Consider the following 22,524-nt stretch of genomic DNA (forward strand, 5'->3'; position numbering starts at 1 on the left):
TGCGAATTTTATCAGACTAGCCGGATATGACGTCATGTAACCAGTCTCGAAACAGATGGTTATGGTGGTGGAAGAAGATGGCGGTCAGCGACAGGGACGAAATGTTCCTTCAAAGTGAATTTGAAGGTCCTATTTTGCCCTGGGATCGCTTCAGAAGATGGGTGACTTGCTTTTGCGTTGTAACATTTGATTTAGAGCTTGGACAAGCGTTAGAGGTAGGCTTTATGAAATCATATCGCTTCAATGAATCGAATCGATTAATGTTTGTCGTTCGAGAAGCGCGCGTTTATTTGGTCTGAACACAGCATAATTTATAAGCATGTGGTGATAGTGTTTTTTTGTCTGCTTGTCACAGCTTGTTTACCCGGCACACATTGAACTGACTGATCGCGAGGTGAGCAATTAAACTCGAATCGTATTATAATGAGGTGAAGGGATTTAGAAATTTTAAATTGTTCATTTCATTTCATACGCAAGCTAAGTACAGCATGTTCTGTCCTTTAACGCTATGATGTACGGATGAAATGAACAGTTACCCGCCAGTTCGTTGCCCCCAATCCATTTTCAAATATATCCTAGCTAGCTTTATGTACGTCATTCATGGCATTTTTTACTGACTAAAAAAAGCTAGGTACAGTAGATATTTGATCCGAATCTTCCTTGGGCTCGAAAAGACAGATCCTTTTACAACAAATTTTCACTCACTGACATTTGACACATTCTGCCTGCTCTTCCTTTCTGTTTCCTTTTTTTGTAAGAGAAGTTCCGGCCTGTATTAATTGAATCCTCAATTATCTGTCCCTGATTATCACATGTAAACCCCGTATTTTGTAACCAAGCTTATGCATTTAAGTGATGCCAGGATGCTTATCATCTATGACGGTTCCTTGAAATAGGTGACATTGCGTTATCTATATATTTTAATAGATATTTTTTCTTATAAATTCAAGCAATACACTGAAATAAGTCTGTTGTGTCCAATGCCAGAAGGTCGGAAATTATTGGGGAAGGGTAGGGGTATACCCAACAACCAGCTTCACGTTGTTAAAAATTGTTTTAAACTGACTGAAAGTACAGTCCTTTTGGTTGTGTTTGGTCATAGATAAATGAGCAGAAAAAAGATTTTGACTTAAAAACGTTACCTTAGTTATTTTCAATCCGGTCTCAGTTTCTTTGTATAATTTTTATACACATGTGTGTTATCGATCAAGCATGAAGTCAAGATGGCTGGATATCGACCAAATTTTGTTCGCGTTTTTATTAAGGCAAAGGCACGGTCAATTAAAAATGCAAATGAAATGAAGAACAAGGCTAATATTCGGCCAACTAGACTAATGAGTCTGGACAATATTCACTGTATCTGTACGTGCTGCTTTAGCAGACAGTCCACGGTCAGTGGATCAAGGCAAACAACCATCTACTGGCTGACTGAAAGCAGCTGGGACAATGAATGTTTGCATTTGGTTATTCTGCGAACATGATAATCTCAATCCACACAAACGGGTTCCTTGAAAATCTTTTTTTTCAATGCTTTTGGTATCATGCTAATTGAAGGAGTAGATATTGATTTATACCCATCGCATAATTTGTTACTTATAACAATAATTGTTGTAACAATTATTGTAACAATTATTGTTGATTAATAAAAAATAGCACTTTTTAAGTAAGGTGATAATAGAATTTTCTAGTCTTTCAAAAAGTGCTATATTTTTGGCAGGGGCATGTTATTGATTAAGCTTCTGTTCAAGTTGGCTGGATATTGGTCAAGTTCATTTTTTTCGTGCATTTCACTGAGGACTACTAAAAGAACTGACACCAATATCCAGTCACCTTGACTAAACAAACCAGTGGTGGATCGAGGGAAGGGGACCCCCCCTATTTTTTAGGGTTAGGGTAAGGGTTAGGTCTTTTTGAGACTGCCCCCCCCCCCCCGCCCCCCTTATCTTAGAGTCTGGATGACCCCTCCCCTCCTTATCTGAAGGTCTGGATCTAAGAATACATGATTCACTTTATCTCATTGAGCCAACCATTGAAGTTGGCCAAAAATATTTTTCGTTTAAGTTTTTGAACTGTGCCAAATATTTTGTGTTTAAAATAATCTTGTATCCATAAGCAACTGGCTGATAACCAAAAATTCTAATACTTGTACTAAATACTGGGATCCTTTAAGAGGCCATCAAGCAATATACTTGACTTCAACTATTTCATGTACTTGTACAATATTTAGATATAGGATTGTAGAGTTTATGTGGATCAATTTTTATGCTCGATTTGAATGTTATTTTCCTATGTTTCAGATTCTTTATGATCATACATTATATCATATCCAAAAATAATGCAAAATGAAAAATTTTAACCAAAGGATTGTTAAAGCAAAGTGCCCCTTCCTCAAAATTGACATGTATTCCTTTAAATTGCCTCTGCTGAGAGTTTCATTCATGATTTAAAACTTAACCCTGCAGGGTAGTATGAGATTTTCTGGGTCTCAATTTTTGCAGATTTTGAGGATTGTTCTCCAGCTACAAAAATTACTATCCCAAACAAATTTACTCCCTTCTGGTTAAAAAAGCTCCACTTTTTAACAGTGTCCATATATATTGGGGACTTAAATGAAAATCCTGTTAAAAGGTTTCGTGGTACATTTTTTTTCAGAAAACAAGCATTTGTTATCTGGCATTTCCTGATTCAAATTCAGGTATGAAAATACATGTATCAACTCAAATAGTGCCATCTGGATCTTCAAGCAACTGCAGTAATCCACTTGTGGAAAAAGTGTCCAACTGATTGTCTTGAAAATACGACATGTTGTCTTGGGACTCACTGTGCAGTTGTAATTCATAAGTGACCCTTAATTTTCTGATTTTCATTTCAAATACTCTCTCTCGCTAATACATAGAATTTGTAAGGGTTTTATTTTATTCACATTTGATTGTGCGTATGGTAGAGTTTTTTTTATTGATGTTCACTAGTTTGGTTCAATCTGAATTATTCTGAAGATCGATCATAAAATCTCAGCCAATTCCCAACGCTTAAATAAACATAATTTTGAAAATCACACTACATGTTACATATGTTTGTTTAAGGTAAATAATAATGTTACAGTGGGACCCCGATAATACGGTCACCAATGGGCCAAAACAATTTGGCTGTATCAATGTATGGTTATTTTGCCGGGCGGCCAAAACAAGTGGCTGTAATAATGAGGTGACCTTATTACCGAGGTGGCCGCAAGGTGGGGTTCCACTGTACCACAAGATGCTACCTTCTAAGGTTCTTGTAAATATTAGGGAGAATTGTTAAGATGTTGATTTTGGATAATTTGTCTCTTGTTGTATTTAGCATTTATTTAATTATTATTTTTTGTTGTAACAGGATGTATGGGGGACACTCAATTTCATTTCCGCATTCGATGTAGCCCTCGCAGTTGTCGCAAAAGCCGACTTGTTTCACAATATGAAAATGAAGTTCCTTTGTCTTACAGGGTATGTGTAGTGGATCCATACTGTAAGACCACTGTTGTTCCCAGATCATACAGGGCTGTCAAAAAGTTTTTAAGTAGGAGGCTGGTAATGAATAGTAGTCGGCTTTGGAACTCACACCAAAGGCACAAGTTCTTGAGGGCTGAGGCATCCAGGGACATTTTGAAATTTAGACTCTCAGAAATGGCATTTTCAGGGGTATTCAAGAGGTATTTTCCACCATGGACGCCACGTTTTTCGTCAGAATATGCGCAAGACTGAGAATAATGCCGTTGAAATGTCTCAGGCATTCTATGACATTGCATGGTTTGAACATTTCATAGATCTAAACCTGTTTAAATGTGCGTTCAATTGCAATGTCATTCAAAACCAGGAAATTAGATGCTTTACAGCTTTATTCGATGGTGCTTATTTTTTGTTAGCAGTTATGGTAGAAAGAGATGAAAGTAGCCAGCTAAGGATGGCTAACTAGCCGGCGGTTTTGGCCGGCTACTGGCCCTTCTTGACAGCCCTGTCACATGAGAATTTTCGCTTTGGCTTGGCTTCCTCTACATGTAAAAAAAAAATGTGTTACATGTACATATATGCAAGAATCTCCCAAAAAGCCACTGGATTAAGATTGTGTTCTTCTGGGATGGATGCAATAACTTGGTATTTATTAAACTTATTTGCAGAGTGATCCTGCGCATTTTTATGGTTTTGCTTATTTCCGTCAAGTGAAAGACCCAAGTATACAAAGAGGTTATTTTCAAAAGGTAATTCAGCTCCCAGCAATTGGGTACTAGTATTCTATCTAGCAGCTTTTATTGCTACCCACAGTGCCATAATCCGCTGGAGACATCTCAGTCAAACATCTTCTGAGGTAGTTGGCTAAAAAAATGGTCAAAAGTAGTTTGTTAAAGACAGTTTTCTGAATTTCTGTTGTTGTTGTTGTATTTCAGTCAGTTGTTTTAATTTCACGGCTACCTTATGTCAACCTGTTTTCTGAGGTGGTAAGTGTTTGTGTTGATTGTCATTGTTTTTACAAACTTCCTATGTACTCTGCAAAAAAATTTTCATAATATTATAGAAAACAGCTGCATTGTGCTGTTAACCTTTTGTCTCTTATTCACTATCTAATAATAGCATTTTGTTTACAGGTTCAGCTTATAGCACCAAGCTACTTTGAAAATGGGGAACTCAGTTTAGAGACAGGTAGAAGAGGGTTTTTCTTTGGTATACTGCATTTCATTGAAATATTGTAAAGCTCAAACCTCTATGTGCTATCCCTTCTTGTGAGTGACTTTGACTCATAAGTAAACACTGTACACTGTACACTGTATCCAAACTACAAAAATTAGTTCCTCTGGCAAATCCCTATAGTTGTGAATCAATCAAATGGCAAGACGTGTGAAGCTGTTTGAACTGGCTGATGTTAATTCTAGTGAACAGGTGACCAAGCCGTTTGAACAGTTGACAAATGGCTTGTAAATGGAAAGCCGTTAGTGCACGTTTTCCCTTTGTAAGGTCACAATAAATTTATATATATATCTACCTACAGATTCAAAGTTTGTGGTGTTAACGCCTGCTTTAGAACTGCACCCCACACCTCTTGAAATTTTGGCTGATTAAAGTTTGACTTCATTTATTATTTCTTTGTTTCTTTATACTTTGAGTTACCTCTCATATTTTATCACGTGTTTATTTGCAGTAGAAACATTTGATCAGATCCTCAATTGTAAAGGAATGCTTTTTTTTTCTAATTTCAGTATGTCATGACATTGATCAATGGCCATTCCCTGAAGCAGGTCACACATTACAGCTACCTTTGATGGGCAATGTTATGCAGGTATGACATGATCATGTAGTGAGTGTCAAGCTTGATCCCTGCTAAATGTATAGCTGGTGTAGATTATTCTTTCCGCATTACCAATGTCGTATCTTGTTAATACTGAATTTTCAGGATTTTTAGTTGTGAAACTCAGGGTGCAAAGAAAGTCAGTTTTACAGCTTGCCATTCAGGCAAGCTGTACCTAGTATGTACTTGCCCAAAAGTCATTTCAACTAGTCTGAAAAAAAAATTGATGAGCAGGATTGATTACAGTTCTTCTGTAATTTGAATTCCCCTCAAAAAGTCACTCACCGATCGGGCAAGTTACGAACAGAATTCACTAGCCTGATAGCAAAATCCACTAGCCCTAGGCTATCGGACACCACTTTCTTTGCATGCTGCTTTCTACAACTGAAACTAGCTTGAAGGAAACCACACAACTAGTCAACCACATGCTCCTTAGTCACTACTGTGACATAAGTCTACACAAAATGTATCATTTTCACTATGTTATGTAATACATCAGCAATTTGGCACTCCCAGTTATATGTCATGTTTGACCAGTCTTGGAAAGGCATAGGCAACTGTATGTACCTTCTTGCTACATGATTCTATATTGTTTTCAACATGTCTTTGTGATCAGTTTAGTAATAACTTTGTTTATTAATATATATATTTTTTATTAATGGAAGGTGAGAGTTCCCTCCAGAGGAGACAAACCAGGAGCAGTTTCTTCACCGGACAATCCACTTGTCACTCATATTGTAGTAAGTATTTATTGTTATTTGTTTGTTTGTTTTCTTTTTTTGTGGCTACAGCCTTCAGATTGAAAGGTGAAATAGTTTAACAAGGTCTTTGCTGACTCCACCCTTTTTGCATCCGAGCGTTAACCCTACAAGTCTCAGGCATGACCAACATTAATTCTCTCCTAACAATATCTATGCATCATAAAGTGAACTGGTCATGAGAATTAACAAAGTGATGTTCAAAGGGAAAATGCTTTGATCTTTTAACAAATTCTCTCAGCTATTTTAAAGGAATGTATGAAGATTAATCTAAAGAATTTGTCCTTTACATGTATGTGAATATTAGTCCTTAAAGGTTTAACATGATTTAATACTACTGTCCCATCCTCGGCGTGTTGACTGCAGTCAATGACCATAATATTTTACCACATTGACACAATGACGTGAATTTATATTTTACTTTTTTTCTTATTTTTTCAGCCTCAAATGCCTTCACCCAAGGTCATCCCAGCTCTAAAGGATCCAGATATATTTAGGTTTGTAATAAAACTTAGAAATAATGATTTCAACAGAGAATCAGCTCACCCCGACAATACGATTAGTGGCTTCAGTAAATTGCCTGCAAAAATACCCTTATTGTAGTAGACATAATTATGACTTAACTAAATTTCTGCTACCATGGATTTCTATTGTTGATGCTACAATTCTGTTAGTGTCCACAGTAATAGAAACGGACTGTATTTGATATTGAAAGTTGTACATGTATATTTTTTTTTCTAGGAGTCTTCAGACTGTTCTTCCACACATTCATCTTTTATGGGAATTAGCACTTACCAATGAGGTACTGATTGTGCAGATGTAAAAAAAAACATTATAATTATTTACTGTTTCATGTACACTGTAGACACACGTGTTGTTATCCGAGTTTTTGTGACAATGTACGTAAGAAGAAAGTGCTCATAATATTGAGGAAACCATTTTTGCACATCAAACTGGAGTACATGGTCATCTGAACCACGTGGAGATGTAGCTATCTGCAGCACAAAGGAAGTATCTTCATTCCCCTGTTATTTTGAGGCCCTAAGTATTGTCCCAGCCCTGAGGATCCAACCTACCAGTCCAGCATGCTAAAACCTTAACGTGGTTGTAGTATTCTTTACAAGGTTGTGGTTGTACTAGTAGTATATCTATTGCTTCAAATCCTAATAACTATAATCTTATTTTTTGGAAGTGAACAGATTTCTCATTGTGATTTATTTGACTTTATATTTTTAGCCCCTTGTTGTGATGGCACCTTCACCTACAATCTGCTCTGAGACCGTCCAAGCTCTTACAAGGTATTTTACATGGCTTAGATAATTGAAGTACACACGGTTAAATGCTTGAACCAGCTTTTACACACAGAAACTCAACTCAAATGATACTTATAAGCAATCAAAATCAAATATGTCGTGATTTAAGACCCTACATGGCTAGCATGCGTACCGAAAGCAGGCGCCGGTTTTTCAGGGCGAAAGGAGAAATAACAAGGATGCGCGTACACGAGTGGCGAAAGGGAGAGGTCCCTCTTGCGCGCTCTATGAAAACGAACCCAAAACACTAACCAGCGCCTGCCACGCGGCAGCTAGGGTATAAATGGCAGTAGACAACCCAGTTGGCCATTTTATACAGGCAGAGAAGTTGAACTTCGGACTGCTGAAAAACAAACTTAAACTAGAAGCTTAAGCAGGACATGAATCCCATGACTACCAAATTTCATCTAACTACTTCATGCCCCTTAAACAACTGGAGGTGGTCTTTTGTGAGAGGTTTCCACTACAGTCGAACCTCGATGTAACGAATCTCTGTAATTTAATAAGGAAAGTCCTTGGTAATATATAGATTTAGCCGGGGCTAAAAGCGAATCTCTCGATGACGTTTGTAGTTTGCTCTACCAAAATATAAAATCGTGTAAGGCAACGACCAACGGTGGAAAACAACAGTAGGTCTAATTAGCAAAAAAGCAACTTTGCACGTGCAGCACATTTTTTTTTTTTGCTATGTACATTTCTTTGCCGTTATTTTGCACGACTCCAACGTGAAACTTCCAGAAACTTCCTCGTTACACGTTTTATGGATGAAATGTCGTACGTGTTCTTGACGTTCACTTCTACTTCTTTTTACACTGCCGCTCATTTTCACCTTGATGGCCGTTAGTATTTCTCATTTTCTCACCGCTGTTACAAAATTTTCATGTTGTTCTTCCAACAAATAATGTCTCCTTTATGTTACGAACATGTTGGGTTTTTGGGGGGGAAAATTCGTTAAGTCGGCCAGGAGGCGAAATGACCGGTTACCAAGGGTTTTAGCTGGTAAGTTCTTGGTCTTTTTGATTGGGAAGTGGTCGCTTACGAGAATTTGTTGCGCATGATGAATGTGTGACTGTATACAAGTTTGTTAAAGACAGTTTTCTCCAAGAGCTACGTAGAGGACGTTAGAAAGCAGGAAATGGCAGTAGTAAACTTACAGTACTCTTGGAGAACTAAACAATAATTTTCTTTGGTAATTATAGTCTGATCTCTCCACTTCACTACTGCTCCGACTACAGACCTTTTTTCACAATCCATGATACAGAATTTAAAGAATACACCACGAGAACGCAAGCTCCGTAAGTATTAATTGAAAGAAACATTTTCCTTATAGCACGGTGGAAAGGAGGACTCATAATTCATATCCCTGTTCAGAGCATTTGCCTGGTTTATCAGGAAATCAAGCGTTTTTTCTCATTTTGTTTTGTACTTAGTAACCGGGTCAAAGACCCCCCTATTTTCTCTTCAAAGTCTGTCGAGCGCGCGTTCTCGCAAAAAAGGTCTGAGACACTCAAACACTGTTCAGTAGATGAAAGGCCAATGCAAAAATCCAAGGAATTTCGAGCCACAGGAAAATTTGCCCTCAAGTTTGCTCTTCGTTTCTCAAGGCTTTCAGTTTGTAAAAAAGTGAGGAGTTACCTGGTTTTATGCTTAATTGCTGGAGAAAGTGGCCTGATATTTTTAATGAATCACAAACCGTGCAGAACAAAATTGTGAGATAAATAGATCTAAATTGAAACAGTCATCCAAGAAGCAGTTTTGCCCTGACACATGCAGATATGGTGATCGTTGGGGGCGCCACGGACATAGCAATCCTCTCCCTGCATTTGATTTTGTTTTCAGCTTCTCTTAGGGCGTTGCAAAACTTCAACCCTGTTCACTCAGGGATATTACTCTCCCAACGCTTCTTTTGCAAGCCCCTTCTTCTCCTTCCTTGCACTGTTCCTTGTAAAATTGCAGATACACCTTTTTTATTTCAGACCTGGAGTCATTCTGGGAGTAACAAATCCTTTCTTTGCCAAAACTCTTCAACACTGGCCACATATGGTTAGAATAGGAGAAATGTCAAATCTCGGTAAGTAAGCAACTCAGTGCAGAAACTGAAGAGTAGCATACGCTTAGACAGTACTACACAGTAACTTTTGTCCTGAAAGCCCACTTACGTACAATGTAAAAATAAGGTTTTTTGACAGGACTGTCACTTAGATTTCAAGGTGTTGGGTGCATGCAATAACTAGGCGGGGAGTTGAAAAGCTAAGAGGCACTTTTGGTTATATTTTCTTTTGTTTCCTGTGATAGTAGCCGAGGAAGGAGCTCTTAGTAGACAGTAGCAAAGGGAAATGCCCGGTCCCCAGCCCATAATAGTGAGCTTACGCAACAGGACGGCAAATCGTTTGCGTGTGACAAACGTGACAGGCCTATGACTTGCGTGTTTGTTGTGGTGTTCAAATAATATAACTGTGTTTGGATCTTTTACAAAAAGATCTTTTAAAAGGAAGGTGAAGTTTGGCGGAAATTGTTTTCAAACAGAATTATTATCACGCTTGTCACACAAGGTTTGCCGTCGTTTTCCCTCTGCCGTCCCTTTGCGTAAGTTCACTAGTGACAGCCCTGCAAAATTTGAGACCCAGCGTGCCAATTCCCGCAACCCTGTAGACCAACGTCTTTGGTCAGCTTCTCGTGTTGTCTTTTGAAACAGCTTGAACCCATTACTTATCTATTCTAGCACACTGTGGGGTTCATTTCAACCCTTGGGTCCAAATGAGCCCCAGAAAAATTGGACTATAATTATTAGTGTTAATTAAGAGAGCAAAATTACGCCATGGGGATGTACCATAAGTTACTCACCAAACAGCCCAAAAACATTCTTTTGAATGGACAGTGCGCAGTAGTCTGAAATGTCATTCTCTTCACCCCCCTAACCCATACCCCCATGGATTAGGGGTAGAGACAGCTTACATTTCATACTAAGCGCGTAGTAAACAACAACAACAACAACACTTTATTTCACCCCATAATATACATCTCATATAATTAGGCTGATTTAGCAACAGAACGGGAACGTCAGTTGACGACAGCGCGCGCAAATCAAACAACTGGCTTGACCAATGGCAGAGCGGCAAATTGGACACCGGAAGTCGTGTTTAGTCCTTTCTGCGCGCTTTCCCGTCGCAAACTGACGTTCCTGTCTTGTTGCCAAATCAGCCTATTATATAAAGTTGGAACCTCTTGCTTTGTACTGTACTGACATTGTACAGAAATTTAACGCGAAATTGTACATACTTTTGTTTGGTGGGGGAAGGGTGTGGGGATGGGGTACAAATTTCTCCCCCCCCCCCCCCCCCCACCACCACCATACAAACGTCTGTAAATTTTCGCAACTTAAAGGAGCTACATCTTTACTCGGTTAAGACGCATCACTTTCAAATTTGGCTATTTTACTAATTTTAAGGCGTCCTTTCCAGTAGTGTCGACGGATTTTCCCTAACTGGTCCATGTCAAATGTTAAAAAACCGTGGAAGGGTCTATAGGACTAATAAACTGCACCTTAAGATTTATATTACTACAGAGTATCAGTCTCCTCCTCAGGTGCTTCGTTTTCACAAGGTAGAGGCGAGCGACAGGTGATGAGCCGCAAGGGACCATGGGAAGGGTACAACCTCCTTCCCGCCTTCCTTTGCGCATACATTTTGATCGAGAGAGAGACGTTTAGGTACGAGGCAGACAGAGTATCAATGGCTGTATCTCCAGTGCAGCACACTAAAGACAGATTATTCGTCTTGAGACGGGTTATCCGTTGGAGAATTCGCGTCAGACGGATAAAACGTCTTAATTCGAAAATGGAACGGTCTTCAGTTTGGATGGACAATCCGCCTGACTTCATCAATCCGTCTTTAGTGTGAAAACGGCCAATGTGACGGGTTTTTTTTGTTATTTGTAGTGATATCATCAAGAAAGTCACCAGGTGTTGGCCAAAATTCGAAAAGAACATTGTCGTCAAAGCCAGGTAACTGAAGTTGTTCAAATTTTAGTAGCTAATCTTGCCAGAGAGTGAATTACACCATTGCCTTTGTTCGGGGTAGTAGCTTTAAGGTGGCTCCGTAATTAATACAAGAGCATTTAGCTGTGACAAATTTTCCGTCATAACTTTTTGGTTTTTAACGCGATGGCTGCGAAACTTTGCAAAGAACAAGAGATATCATTCGGCAATAATACGAAATATTCCGATTTCATTGATGGTAAATATTTCTTGAGAAATTAGCGCTTAAAAGGACCCTACTGTTCAAAGAAAATCGCGTCTAGCAAAAAAATTTGCTGATATTTTTTACTGAAATTTCTGGTATCAGCTTTAATTGTTATAATAAATATGCCAGAGGAATTTCAGAAAAATCGTTGGAGCAGAAGTCCGTAACTAAAAGTCGCTCAAAATTCAGCTGTGAAATTGTTTTGGAATTTCAAAAATAAATTACTATCAGGTAGAAGGAGCCACCAGTTTGTATTTTCGGGACCAGTAAATTCAACGTTTGCTAATTCTTAAAACAAAAGCCGATTGCCTATCGTGCTTTTCTCTAAAAGGTACTTTTTAGTTTTAGAAGCACTATAAATTGCTCCAAACCTTGCTCTGAAGTAGAATGACTTGTTCTTCGACAGTTTTAAAATATCCCTTGGCAGTTTTGGCTCAAACTCCTGTTGCACACATTTTGATGTATTGCAATGCATTTTCAACGACATTTACCGCTGTTCGCTGCTTCCAACTCAGGAAAACGTATTGAGATTGGACGCTACCTCGTATCAGAGCTCAGATAGAACTGTCCAGCACCTTTGTTTATGACTACAAAATGAGCACGAGCGGCAGTTCTGCGAGGAATTCGCACCTCACCCAGGGGGGACGAACGACAATGATGCCCATGCCAGTGAACCGAATAACATCACAGTGCAAAATAAAATTATCGCAAAAATACTGCCCGTGAATAAATTTACAACTCTGAAATTTTTGTCACTCCTTCCTTCAATGAATGGGTATTTCTTTTCTTGATTATTATGTTTTGCTCTGCAAGCTCTCTGCAATACATGTTTATACAGATCGGTTCACAGACATGGGCATCATTGTCATTCGTCCCCCCTGGCTGATCGAGGCTGAGGTGCGAATTCCTCGCAGAGCTGCCCCTCGTGCTCATTAAGTAGTCATAAACAAAGGTGCTGGACAGTTCTATCTGAGCTTCGATACAAGTTAGCTTACAATCCCATTACCTTTTTCCTGTATTGGAAACAACGTACAGCAGGAAACGCCGTTGAGGATGCATTGCAATGCATCAAAATGTATGTAGCTGGAGTTTGAACCAAAACTGCCTAGGGATATTTTAAACATGTCGAGGAAAAAGTCATTCGACGTCAGAGCAAAGTTTGGAGCAATTTATAGTGCTTCTAAAACTGAAAAGTACCTTTTAAAGAATAGCACGATAGGCAATCGGCTTCTGTTTTCAGAATTAGCAAACACTGAATTTACTTGTCCCGAAAATTCAAACTGATGTCTCCTTCTTCCTGATAGTAATTTATTTTTGAAATTCCAAAACAATTTCACAGCTGAATTTTGAGCGACTTTTAGTTACGGACTTCTGCTCCAACGATTTTTCTGAAATTCCTCTGGCATATTTATTATATCAATTAAAGCCGATACCAGAAATTTCAGTAAAAAATATCAGCAAAATGTTTTACTAGACGCGATTTTCTTTGAACAGTAGGGTCCTTTTCAGCGCTAATTTCTCAAGAAATATTTACCATCAATGAAATCGGAATATTTCGTATTATTGCCGAATGATATCTCTTGTTCTTTGCAAAGTTTCGCAGCCATAGCGTTAAAATCGAAAAAGTTATGACGGAAAATTTGTCACAGCTAAATGCTCTTGTATTAATTACGGAGCCACCTTAAACACCCATAAAACGGAGCAGTGATCGAGAGAAGGTGTTGGAAGGTGTTGAAATGAGCGCACCGTCGGCCTCAGGTTGTACTAGGGAGCTTAAGCAAAGACGATCGCGACGGCAACTAGAACGTTAAAAAATGCAACAGGTTTATAGTAGCAAAACAACAACTTTGCACGTTTTTTTGTACATTTCTTAGCCCTTAATTGCACGACTGCAACGTTAAAGTTCCTAATTAATTTTAACGTTTTGTCGAGGACGGGAACTCAAGACAACAACTTTCTTTTTCGTTTCCTGAACTTTGATACAGTCCTTTAGAATAGGCCATTTCCGGGTTCCCCTGGGCCTCGGTTTCAAAACGAGGGTAGGTGCTCAGACTTTGATATGGATTTTTATTCTCATGCAAATAAAACTCATTTTCACAAGAAAGGTTGCGCACCTAGCCTCATTTTGAAAGTGACGGTTTTTGGAACTCGAAAGTGGCCTATTCAAGTCCAAAAAAAGTTGCCAACATTTGACGAATTAAACAAGATGGAATAAGCGCGATAAAGTTTGAGGCAGCGCGAATTCACTTTTTAAGTAACGTGTTCGTAGTCATCGCCGTCGTTGTTGCTAAAGCTCGCTACTGTTACGAGTTGCCAACGTAAAATACTGACCATTGCCGTTATCTTCTCCCAGGAATTTTTTTCTGGGAAGAGAATTCAAACAATTTATTATATAAACTGCAGTGTTTTACAAGGATTTCTACCACCGAGAAATGTGGTATCTGAACACACGTAAAAATACGATATTTTTACATGTGAAGATATCGATAATTTCACTGACATCAGGTTTGTCTCTTAAATTGTACTTAAATTCGTTGGTGTATCATCGAAACATCTTCGGGTCTTCCTCGAAAGTGCTCGGCAATCTTCGGAAATCTTCGGAAATTCTCGGAAATTCTCGGAAAATGTTCGGGAACGTTCGTCTGGTCTTCGGGACAATTTGAAAAATCTTCGGAAGGTGGTCGGAAATCTTCGGAAAATCATCAAAAACGCCGTCATCAGTATGTTTATATAATAAACAGAATAATACATGGACCTTTGGAGATATGGAATTTATCTTCTCGTGTTCACATTCGATATCTCACTCGTTCGCTGCGCTCACTCGTTCGATATCGATGTGAACACTTGAAGATAAATTCCATATCTCTGCGCGACCATGTATTATTCTCTATTTATTTTCTCTCCGTTCAGAAAACTGTACATGAATTAGTGTTTACAAAGCGTGAGTGCAACTGTGACTTAAAAGTTTTGTACTTGTTTTTCCGTCAGGAATCTATACAAAGTACAAGCAATTATTAGCAAAGGACAAACTTATTTTCAGAAGACTTAGCAAGGTTAGTATGAAGGTATATTGTATTTAGTTTTGGACGTCTGTGATGGTAACTTCAAAACCTCCAAAATGTGAGTCTTCTTTTACAATGAAAACGTAAAAATGCTGAAATGTCTCGAAGGGACTGATCGGTGACTTTTGAACTACGCCTTCATAACCTAGACGCGTCGCCTCCTTATCTTGTCTTCGTCCTTCCCATCACTGAAGAGCCAGTTCGTCAACCATAATTCGTACAGTCTTGAAAAGATCTTTCAAACTCATACATAATTCATAAAGAAAATACAAAGGAAATTAACGTTTAATGGGTGTTTAGAAGTCATGAAAAACTGCTCATTTTTCCATCCTTAATTATTTCTTCTTCTAAAATTACATTGTTTGAGAAGTAATACCAAGCATTTGACACGGTTGCACCATCTTGTGACGTTGTCCACAAGTCCAGTTGGTTTACCTGGGTGTTAAAAACAAATTTTGTAATTTATTCATTTAAAGGTTAGTTCGCATGATCTTATTTCTGCAAACAGCTATCTAATAACTGACCTGTCACCCTTTGCAGGGAAATCATCCAAAGCGTCCACCAGAAGTGCAGGTGAGGTCGTTGTGGAAGGAAATTTCATTTTTTTTCTTGGGCTACTCAAGGAGGCGTATGTGACCGACCAGTTAACGCCTCTAACTCCGGATCTGGAGGTCCGAGGTTCAGGCCTCGCCCGTCCAGTTGTTTCTTAGACAAAGAACTTTACTCCACTTTGTCTCTCTTCACCCAGTTTTATAAATGGTTCCGGCGACATACTGCTGGGGGAGGGGGGTAACCCTGCGATGGACTAGCATCCTGTCCCGGGGGAAGTAGCAATCCTCCTAGGCATGCTTCATGCTAAAGAAACCGGGATGAGCTCCGGCCGATTGGACCTTGGCTCGTGTGCGCCTTAACCGCCTTTACTTATGGTGCGACTTGCAGGAAGACTTAAGAAGGAAATTTTCACGATTACTTAAGCCCTTCGCGATCCTCCTTGATTGTAAACTTCGATTTTGGTTTCGTGGATTATTTTCTTCCTATCTCCGTAAACGCAAGGTTCCTTTCGTAGGCAATTTTACTAATTTCAAATGTAATGACTTTCTGCGATGTTTTTCACGTCATTTTTTACATTATTCTCTTACACTTTTTTCATGCTTTACTTTATTTAGAATGCTATACTGAGGAGACACATGGTAGAACTTACACAAAGCTTCATGATTCCGCTGGTATGGTTCTCAATACTACAATTCATCTATGCAGGGCTCGCACAGTCTTGAAAAGTCCTTGAATTTTCTTCAACTTTGAATGTAGTGGCCTGGAAAGTGTTTTTTTATGGTTTTTGGTTGTCCAAGACAGAATATGAATCATAGCTCAGAGAATGTAAAGGTTAATTACACAAAGTGCTCAATGTTTTATGTAAGAATTAACTATCAATTTAACACAAGTGAACTGAAAAATGTAGAGAAGTTGGTAAAGCAAACAGTTCAAGCCTCAAAGCCTTATTAGAGTATATTATATAGACGTAGAATGTGCATTTTTGTACAATCTGTGAAATTACATTCCTGGTAGGTGGTCCTTGAAAATCTAATGTGATCCTTGAAAAGTCCTTGAAAAATGGTTGCAATTTTGGTATGAACCCTGATATGGGAGGGCTGCTTGCTTGTTAAGTTTCGGTTTATTGCATTAAGATTAAGGCCTTTTTTGACGTAATACAACTTCGTGTGGGTTTGGTAGTGAACCCCTTTTCAACCGCACTAAATTTCTTGCTTAGATTCTTATATTGGCACTGAAATGTGTAACTTTAATTATCTTTGTCACTTTAATGTTGGTTCAAGGTCATTCCTTGCTAAAATATTTAGTTAACTGTGCCTGTAGACTATCTGACGTGGGTCGAGTGTACTTGACACCCAAATGACACCCAAATGACACCTTGACACCCAAATGACCAGCGTGTAACATAGGACATTGTTAGAACGTGTAGCTGAACATCAAGGTAATATTTTTTCCTCCCTAACCACGATTTTTCCCATCGGGTAGGAAAGATATGTTGCCAGTCTCATGCCCTTACAGAGAAGCATATCTCCCTGGAAGGTAAATATTTAAATCCGTTCTCTTACGAAGTGAATGCAAAGCACTTTTGACATGACTGTTATTTGCATGCGGACAAAATCCTGTGATGTAAAGGTTAAAATCAAACGGATTTCGCGATACTTTTTATTATACTGTATGTCTTCACATTTTACAATGTACGAAAAAAAAGACGGAATAAGACAAAAGGACAGTTATCCAGATTTTGGATGCGTCCATTTATAAACTGTATTTTAGTTGAACGTACACATTCTGTGATTGTAATAACCTTAGCAACAGACAATACCATGAACTGCCGTTTATTAGCCCTGGGCTTATTCATCTTCCTATGGGGTTTTTGGATGGCTTATTAACGGTGGGGCTTATATCCCAGGAGGCTTATATCCCAGGGGGCTTATATCCGAAGGAGGCCTTTAACCGGAATCGAAAAAGCGCTTCGAAACAAGCTAAGGTAGCGCTGATCAACATACGTTTTGCATTTAGTGGTTTTTAATTAAGTTTCCAAACGTCTTAATAAATGGAGTTCATTTCTCTCAACACTTTTGGACGCGGGCTTATTGCTCAGGGTTCTCAATAGAAGGCGGCACCCGGCGATTTATCGCCGCTTACTTTGGGATTTATAGCCGCTTACTTTGTGTTTAGGTCGCTTTTCTTTGCTTTGTTTTGACACCTCTGACTTTGCTGAAGAGCCTCCTACTTTATCAGTGATCACCTCCTACTTAAAAATCTATTGAGAACCCTGATTGCTGGTTTGCACGTGACGTCACAGCGGCAATGTTGGTGGTCAAGAACAATATAAAACTCTATTTTCATGGAAATTCTTCGTTGAAAAATTCATTGTAGTGACCCACAAAATTATCGCCTTGTCACGTGGTTGCAAACCAAGAATATCAAGGGGGGCTGATAATCGGATGTACTTTTTTGTTTACTGGTAGATGGACCTATAACTGAAGGGGACTTTTCAGATCAGCGGCAGATGACAGTTTTTTTTTTGCGGTTTGTTTAAAGATCCATTTCTGACATTTCTTTACCGTTTTGTTGACGTTTCAGCATCCTCCAAGCTTAAAACCTTTTGACGCTGACGAGTTTTTGAGAACACTGGAACACTCAGGCCCTCAGCTGACGTCCAAGCTGAAAGGGAACTGGATCGGACTTTACAGGTAGGGCCCAAAAATCTCTTGGCCAAGTACCGTAAAATTCCGAAAATAAGCCCCAGGGCTTTTTGAGGGGCTTATTTTTGAAGGGGCTTATATACGGAGGGAAATTTGCGATTCAAAATCGATTGGGCTAGCTTTATATTTGGAATAAATTTACCGTTTTTGCTTTGTTTTACTTTGTATTTGAGGGCAATTTTCCAAGTACAAGCCCCCGGGGGGCCTACATCAGGGTCCGAAATTGCGCCTTCCTGGGCGCCAATGCGACTAAAAATTTAGTCCTGGCGACCAGAATTTCATAGCTGGTCGCCAGCTAGCGCCTTGTAAAGCTGGTTGTTATTGTGGACTTAAACATTCGGAGAAACTGATTAAGAATTGAAACCTCGAAAAGCTATTTGCCAACAGGTGTCTTCCTTTTTGTCGTGCTGATATTTTTTAATTAAAAGGGAAACGAATCTTCCTGTAATAATACCTCCACAACAGCTACGATCAATACGAGTTGAACGTTTCCAAGCCGCCATTACGAGTAATGTGGCACAAAAAAAATGTGGCCTGGTACGAGCAACATGGCGGCTATGTTTCGTGGTTGTTTTGTGGATTGTTTTGTGGTAGTTATCGGAAGAAATAGTTTTGATATGATCCGGTACAGTCATGGGCAGACAGCTTTCTGTTCCTACGTTCTAGATCAGATGGCTTTACATGTATATCTCCAAAAAGTAATTTGTGGAAAAAATGAGACTTCACTCGTACACGTACGGTTTCTTTCTGGTATCGGGAGCGAAAGTATTGCAATTTTTAAGCACAAAAACGTCCATACCATGCATTTTTTATTCGCATTTAAACTTTTATTTGAAAAAAAGGGAGGGGGAATTTTTGGCGACCACAATTTGCCCTCTGGCGACCAAAAATTTATACTTGATCGCCAGTTGGCGCTCGTATTAAAAAGTTAATTTCGGACCCTGTACATTTGGAGGGGCGATTTAACGGAGGGTTTTTTGCGTTACCGATTTGGAGGGGCTTATTTTCGGAATTTTACGGTATTTAAAATTAAAGGTCCCTCAGGGCCAATTTTATAATTTATAGGGACATTTGAAAGCGACAATATACGTATCAGTTGCTACGGTTTTCATATGATCACCTGCTGACATGACTGATATAGGAATTGAGTGGTCACAGGCTGACCAGGTTTCAGTTGTCATAGCTTGGATAGCATCATGTATTTCTGGATAGAACAGTTTTTTGCGCAACTAGTCGTTATTAACTTAAGGATAGTTTAGTCGATTTTTTTTCCAAACCAGAGTCTCCGCCATCTTTTCCTTCTTTATACGTTTTCTCTTAATTGAAATGGTAGTAAAACGTTTTTGATGCATTCATTCAACTTTTCTTCAAACCAACCCGCTGAACCTTACAGTTGTTGCTTGTTTGTTTATTGTTTTTCTAACCTAAATAACCAGTGGAACTTTTAAGAAGCTAAACATTTTGTTTGCTTTTCGTAATCGTAGAAAATTCTTCAAATCCGCCAACTTCGAGGGCTGGCTTCGTCATCGAGAGCGAGAAATTCGACAGAAGCTGGAACTTCTGCACCTAGAGACACTGGGGAAAGCTGTAAGTAGAGCACTTAAGCAAGAGTAAAATCTTTGTTTAAGTTAATTTCCGTTCGTTCAAGTCCAAAGTGATTGCACCATTCAGTCAGCAAAAGAAGTCAGTCGAATAAACCAACTGTACCTCGAAACAAATACGTGCAGCTGTCTTAAAACGCCGCCGGAAATTGCCTTGAAGCTAGGATTTAAACTTTCCATTTCTTTAGAAACTAAAGTAAGAGTGAGTTATGGTTTCCTATATGATAATGCAAGCTTTGAGAGCTCTAAAGCATGCTTCAGAACTCGAAAAAAAAAAAACACAAGACAAGCGTTGCACTGTGGAGCTTGTTTGCAAATGGGCTAATCTGCAAACTACTGAGAAGTTGCTGAATAGAAAAAAGGACATAGGAGTTTCACCCATGTTGAAAACGAGGTTAAGCCCACTGGACTCTTAAAGGGTCTATGTCACGAGGATATTGCCGTTTTAGATTGATTACGTAGTGCCTTTAACCAAACACAAAATGCTCCAGTAGAGTTATGAACAAGATATGAAACAAATTTCATCAGGGAGCAGGCATAGCATTAAAAATTGAAAAAGTTGGCCCAACTTTTTTAAGTTCCGTTGCAACAGACAATTGCACGTGGTCATGGTTTAGGCAAATTTATTGCGACAAAAGAAAAAGCGTTTACATACGAAAAGAGTGTGACTCCCACAGGACTGGTTTGGGACACTAACATGGCGGCTGTTTTACTGTTTTGGGACACCAACATGGCGGACGTGACGTCATGTGAAAGGCCTATTGTTATTGGCCATTTTGAGGTTGCGCGTGAGACTGGGTCGGTGTTGTGTCGAGTTGCACCGCGGGACTGTTTTGGGGGGACGAATTTTGCCTCAGTTTCCCGCGCATTCACTTAACAGCCAATGAAAAAAAGACAGTGTCCGCAAAACAGTCCCATAGTGCAATGCGACACAACACCGACCCAGTCTCACGCACAACCTCACAATAGCCAACACGACCAACTTGATGCTAAGTTAATCCCCTTTGTCTTCAGGATGTTTTAGTTTGGATCAAAGACAAACATGAGGTAGAGAAAGTGGATTTGTACTTACAGATCAAAGAGAAGCTGGTGAGCGTCTTCGTTTTATTGAAGTTCGTGTTTTTGTCTTAAGTTGCGCACAAGTCATTTTGCGTAAAATTTAGTGGTCTTATAAGCAAACTTAAAATCCTCGAAAAATCATATTAAAGTCTGCGAATATTCAACGTACAGGCTTATATTTGGACTCTTTTTAAAGCTAAAAAAATTTATGGTGCGCCAATGAAGTCTTTCAAATTATTTTGCTTCAAAGACGCAAAAAATTTCGCTGCGTTACTAGTTTTCTTCGCGGCATGCAATAAAAAATTCCAGCGGGCAAATGCGACAGATATCGCGTAGGGTGGAAATGATCCACCCGACGATTGTTTGAAGACCGAATGAACACGGGACTCACAAACACGCACACGGCTCGGGGATTCTCTGATCTGTATCACGTGTTCGCTCGAAAACAATACATTCTCTGTCCTGCATTAAGTCATGGTTGCCTTACATTACTCTATGTTACATCGGTTCGAGATTTTTTCTGCCCCCTGGAACAATCGCGCACGGCTCTATTAGGCTGCCACCTCGCAGCCTCGCGTCTTCGCGAGACTGCCCGTTGGCAATTAACAAACAGATGCCATGTTGCCATGCGTCCGTTAAGTAATAGATCACAGATGACGTCAAAATGTGAGTGGTTAAAACAAAAAAGTGGCACCCGAGCCGCAGGCGATTGTGTCACTGAAATTTTTACCGTCATCTACGTGTCTGTACTCTAAGTCACCATTTTCACGTAGACCATGATGCAATTTGTCCCCTCCCCCCCCCCCCCAAAAAAAAGAACGAAAGAAATGCGCGTAAATAAATAAATAACCATTGTCTTCGATTTCCCTTGGGACGACTTTGATATCAAGGAGATATTGGAAACAATGATTATTTTTTGCGGGGGGGTGGGGGGGGGGGTGACAAGATGCATTATGGTCTATGTGCCAATGTGATCATGGGCAACGACCACTCTCGGTGCGCGTAATATTCACCACTTTGTATAGAGTAAAGAGTAATTCATACTTGGACCAAGGCTGGGGAAAATAAAACATAACGATTGAATTATTTATCCCTGAGTCTTAATGCGATTTCTGTTGTTTTATAACCTTTATCCTTTGACTCAGGTGGGAAAACTTTAAAGAATTCGAAAGTGGCCTATTCTTTTCTGTTTTTAAATTCATACTCAGTGATTTTAATTTTTATTCCAGGCTGGTTCAGCCTCTTTTTACCCTCCTGTAAGCCACGAGATCAAGCACCAACTCAGAGAACACCTAGTTTCAATCACCAAGAACCTTCCAGAAGATCTCCAGTATGTTTTGAAGAATAGCTGACAAAGGATCCAAGTCAAGTTTAGCTGCCTTAAGTCAAGTAAGGAATTAGGGTGGAAACCTTTTCCAGTCAAAGACAATAGTTGTAACTTTTCGTTAGCTACCACCAATTCCTGGCGTTTTGGATGGATGCGTACGGAATCTTCGTCTGTTTTGCGTGGAAAGAGGTTACTAACGGGAGTGAAAGTTGGCCAAAGTATTTTTTCTGTCAAGAACCCAGCGGGCTCATTCAGGACCTCAGTTAACGTTCTGGGCTGAGTTGCTCAAAGCATGGTTAGCTTTAACCATTGGTCAAGCAGTATCAAAACCAATACGTTGTCAAGGTATTAAACGCTGGTTAACGCTAACCATGCTTCGAGCAACTGGGCCCTGGAAGAAAGGCTATATTTTTAACTGAATTTTTAATTCAAATTTACTTGTATATTTCAATTAGAATAATCCACAGCTTTTATGCCAACTTCCACCTTATTCGGCTGCCTTTGTCCGTTACAAAAATTAATATAATTATTATGTACTATTTAAATAAGTAATATAATAGATGCTTTAACCTTTGACTCCCAAAAGTTGG

General features: G+C 39.2%; 1 protein-coding gene across 3 annotated transcripts; it reads left to right on the plus strand.

The window, feature by feature from the left end:
• Positions 1-11: 11 nt before the first annotated feature.
• Positions 12-22,157, plus strand: LOC140922684 (protein DENND6A-like). Of its 3 annotated transcripts, XM_073372677.1 has the most exons (23): positions 12-215; positions 356-394; positions 2,653-2,695; positions 3,373-3,482; positions 4,154-4,234; positions 4,421-4,471; positions 4,619-4,673; positions 5,228-5,307; positions 5,982-6,056; positions 6,516-6,571; positions 6,816-6,876; positions 7,311-7,372; positions 8,587-8,682; positions 9,364-9,458; positions 11,325-11,390; positions 14,617-14,681; positions 15,231-15,263; positions 15,857-15,913; positions 16,725-16,778; positions 17,826-17,935; positions 19,432-19,534; positions 20,563-20,637; positions 21,837-22,155. In XM_073372677.1, the coding sequence occupies exons 1-23, from the start codon at positions 27-29 to the stop codon at positions 21,957-21,959; spliced, it is 1,779 nt and encodes a 592-aa protein (XP_073228778.1). In that variant the 5' UTR covers positions 12-26; the 3' UTR covers positions 21,960-22,155. The 3 variants fall into 3 exon arrangements, with proteins under 3 accessions (XP_073228778.1, XP_073228779.1, XP_073228780.1); XM_073372678.1 differs by lacking the exon at positions 4,421-4,471 and having other exon boundaries at positions 21,837-22,156; XM_073372679.1 differs by lacking the exon at positions 2,653-2,695 and having other exon boundaries at positions 114-215; positions 21,837-22,157.
• The last annotated feature ends 367 nt before the right edge of the window (positions 22,158-22,524 follow it).

This window comes from Porites lutea, chromosome 13, assembly GCF_958299795.1.
Source record: "Porites lutea chromosome 13, jaPorLute2.1, whole genome shotgun sequence".
In the NCBI taxonomy this organism is placed as follows: domain Eukaryota; kingdom Metazoa; phylum Cnidaria; class Anthozoa; order Scleractinia; family Poritidae; genus Porites; species Porites lutea.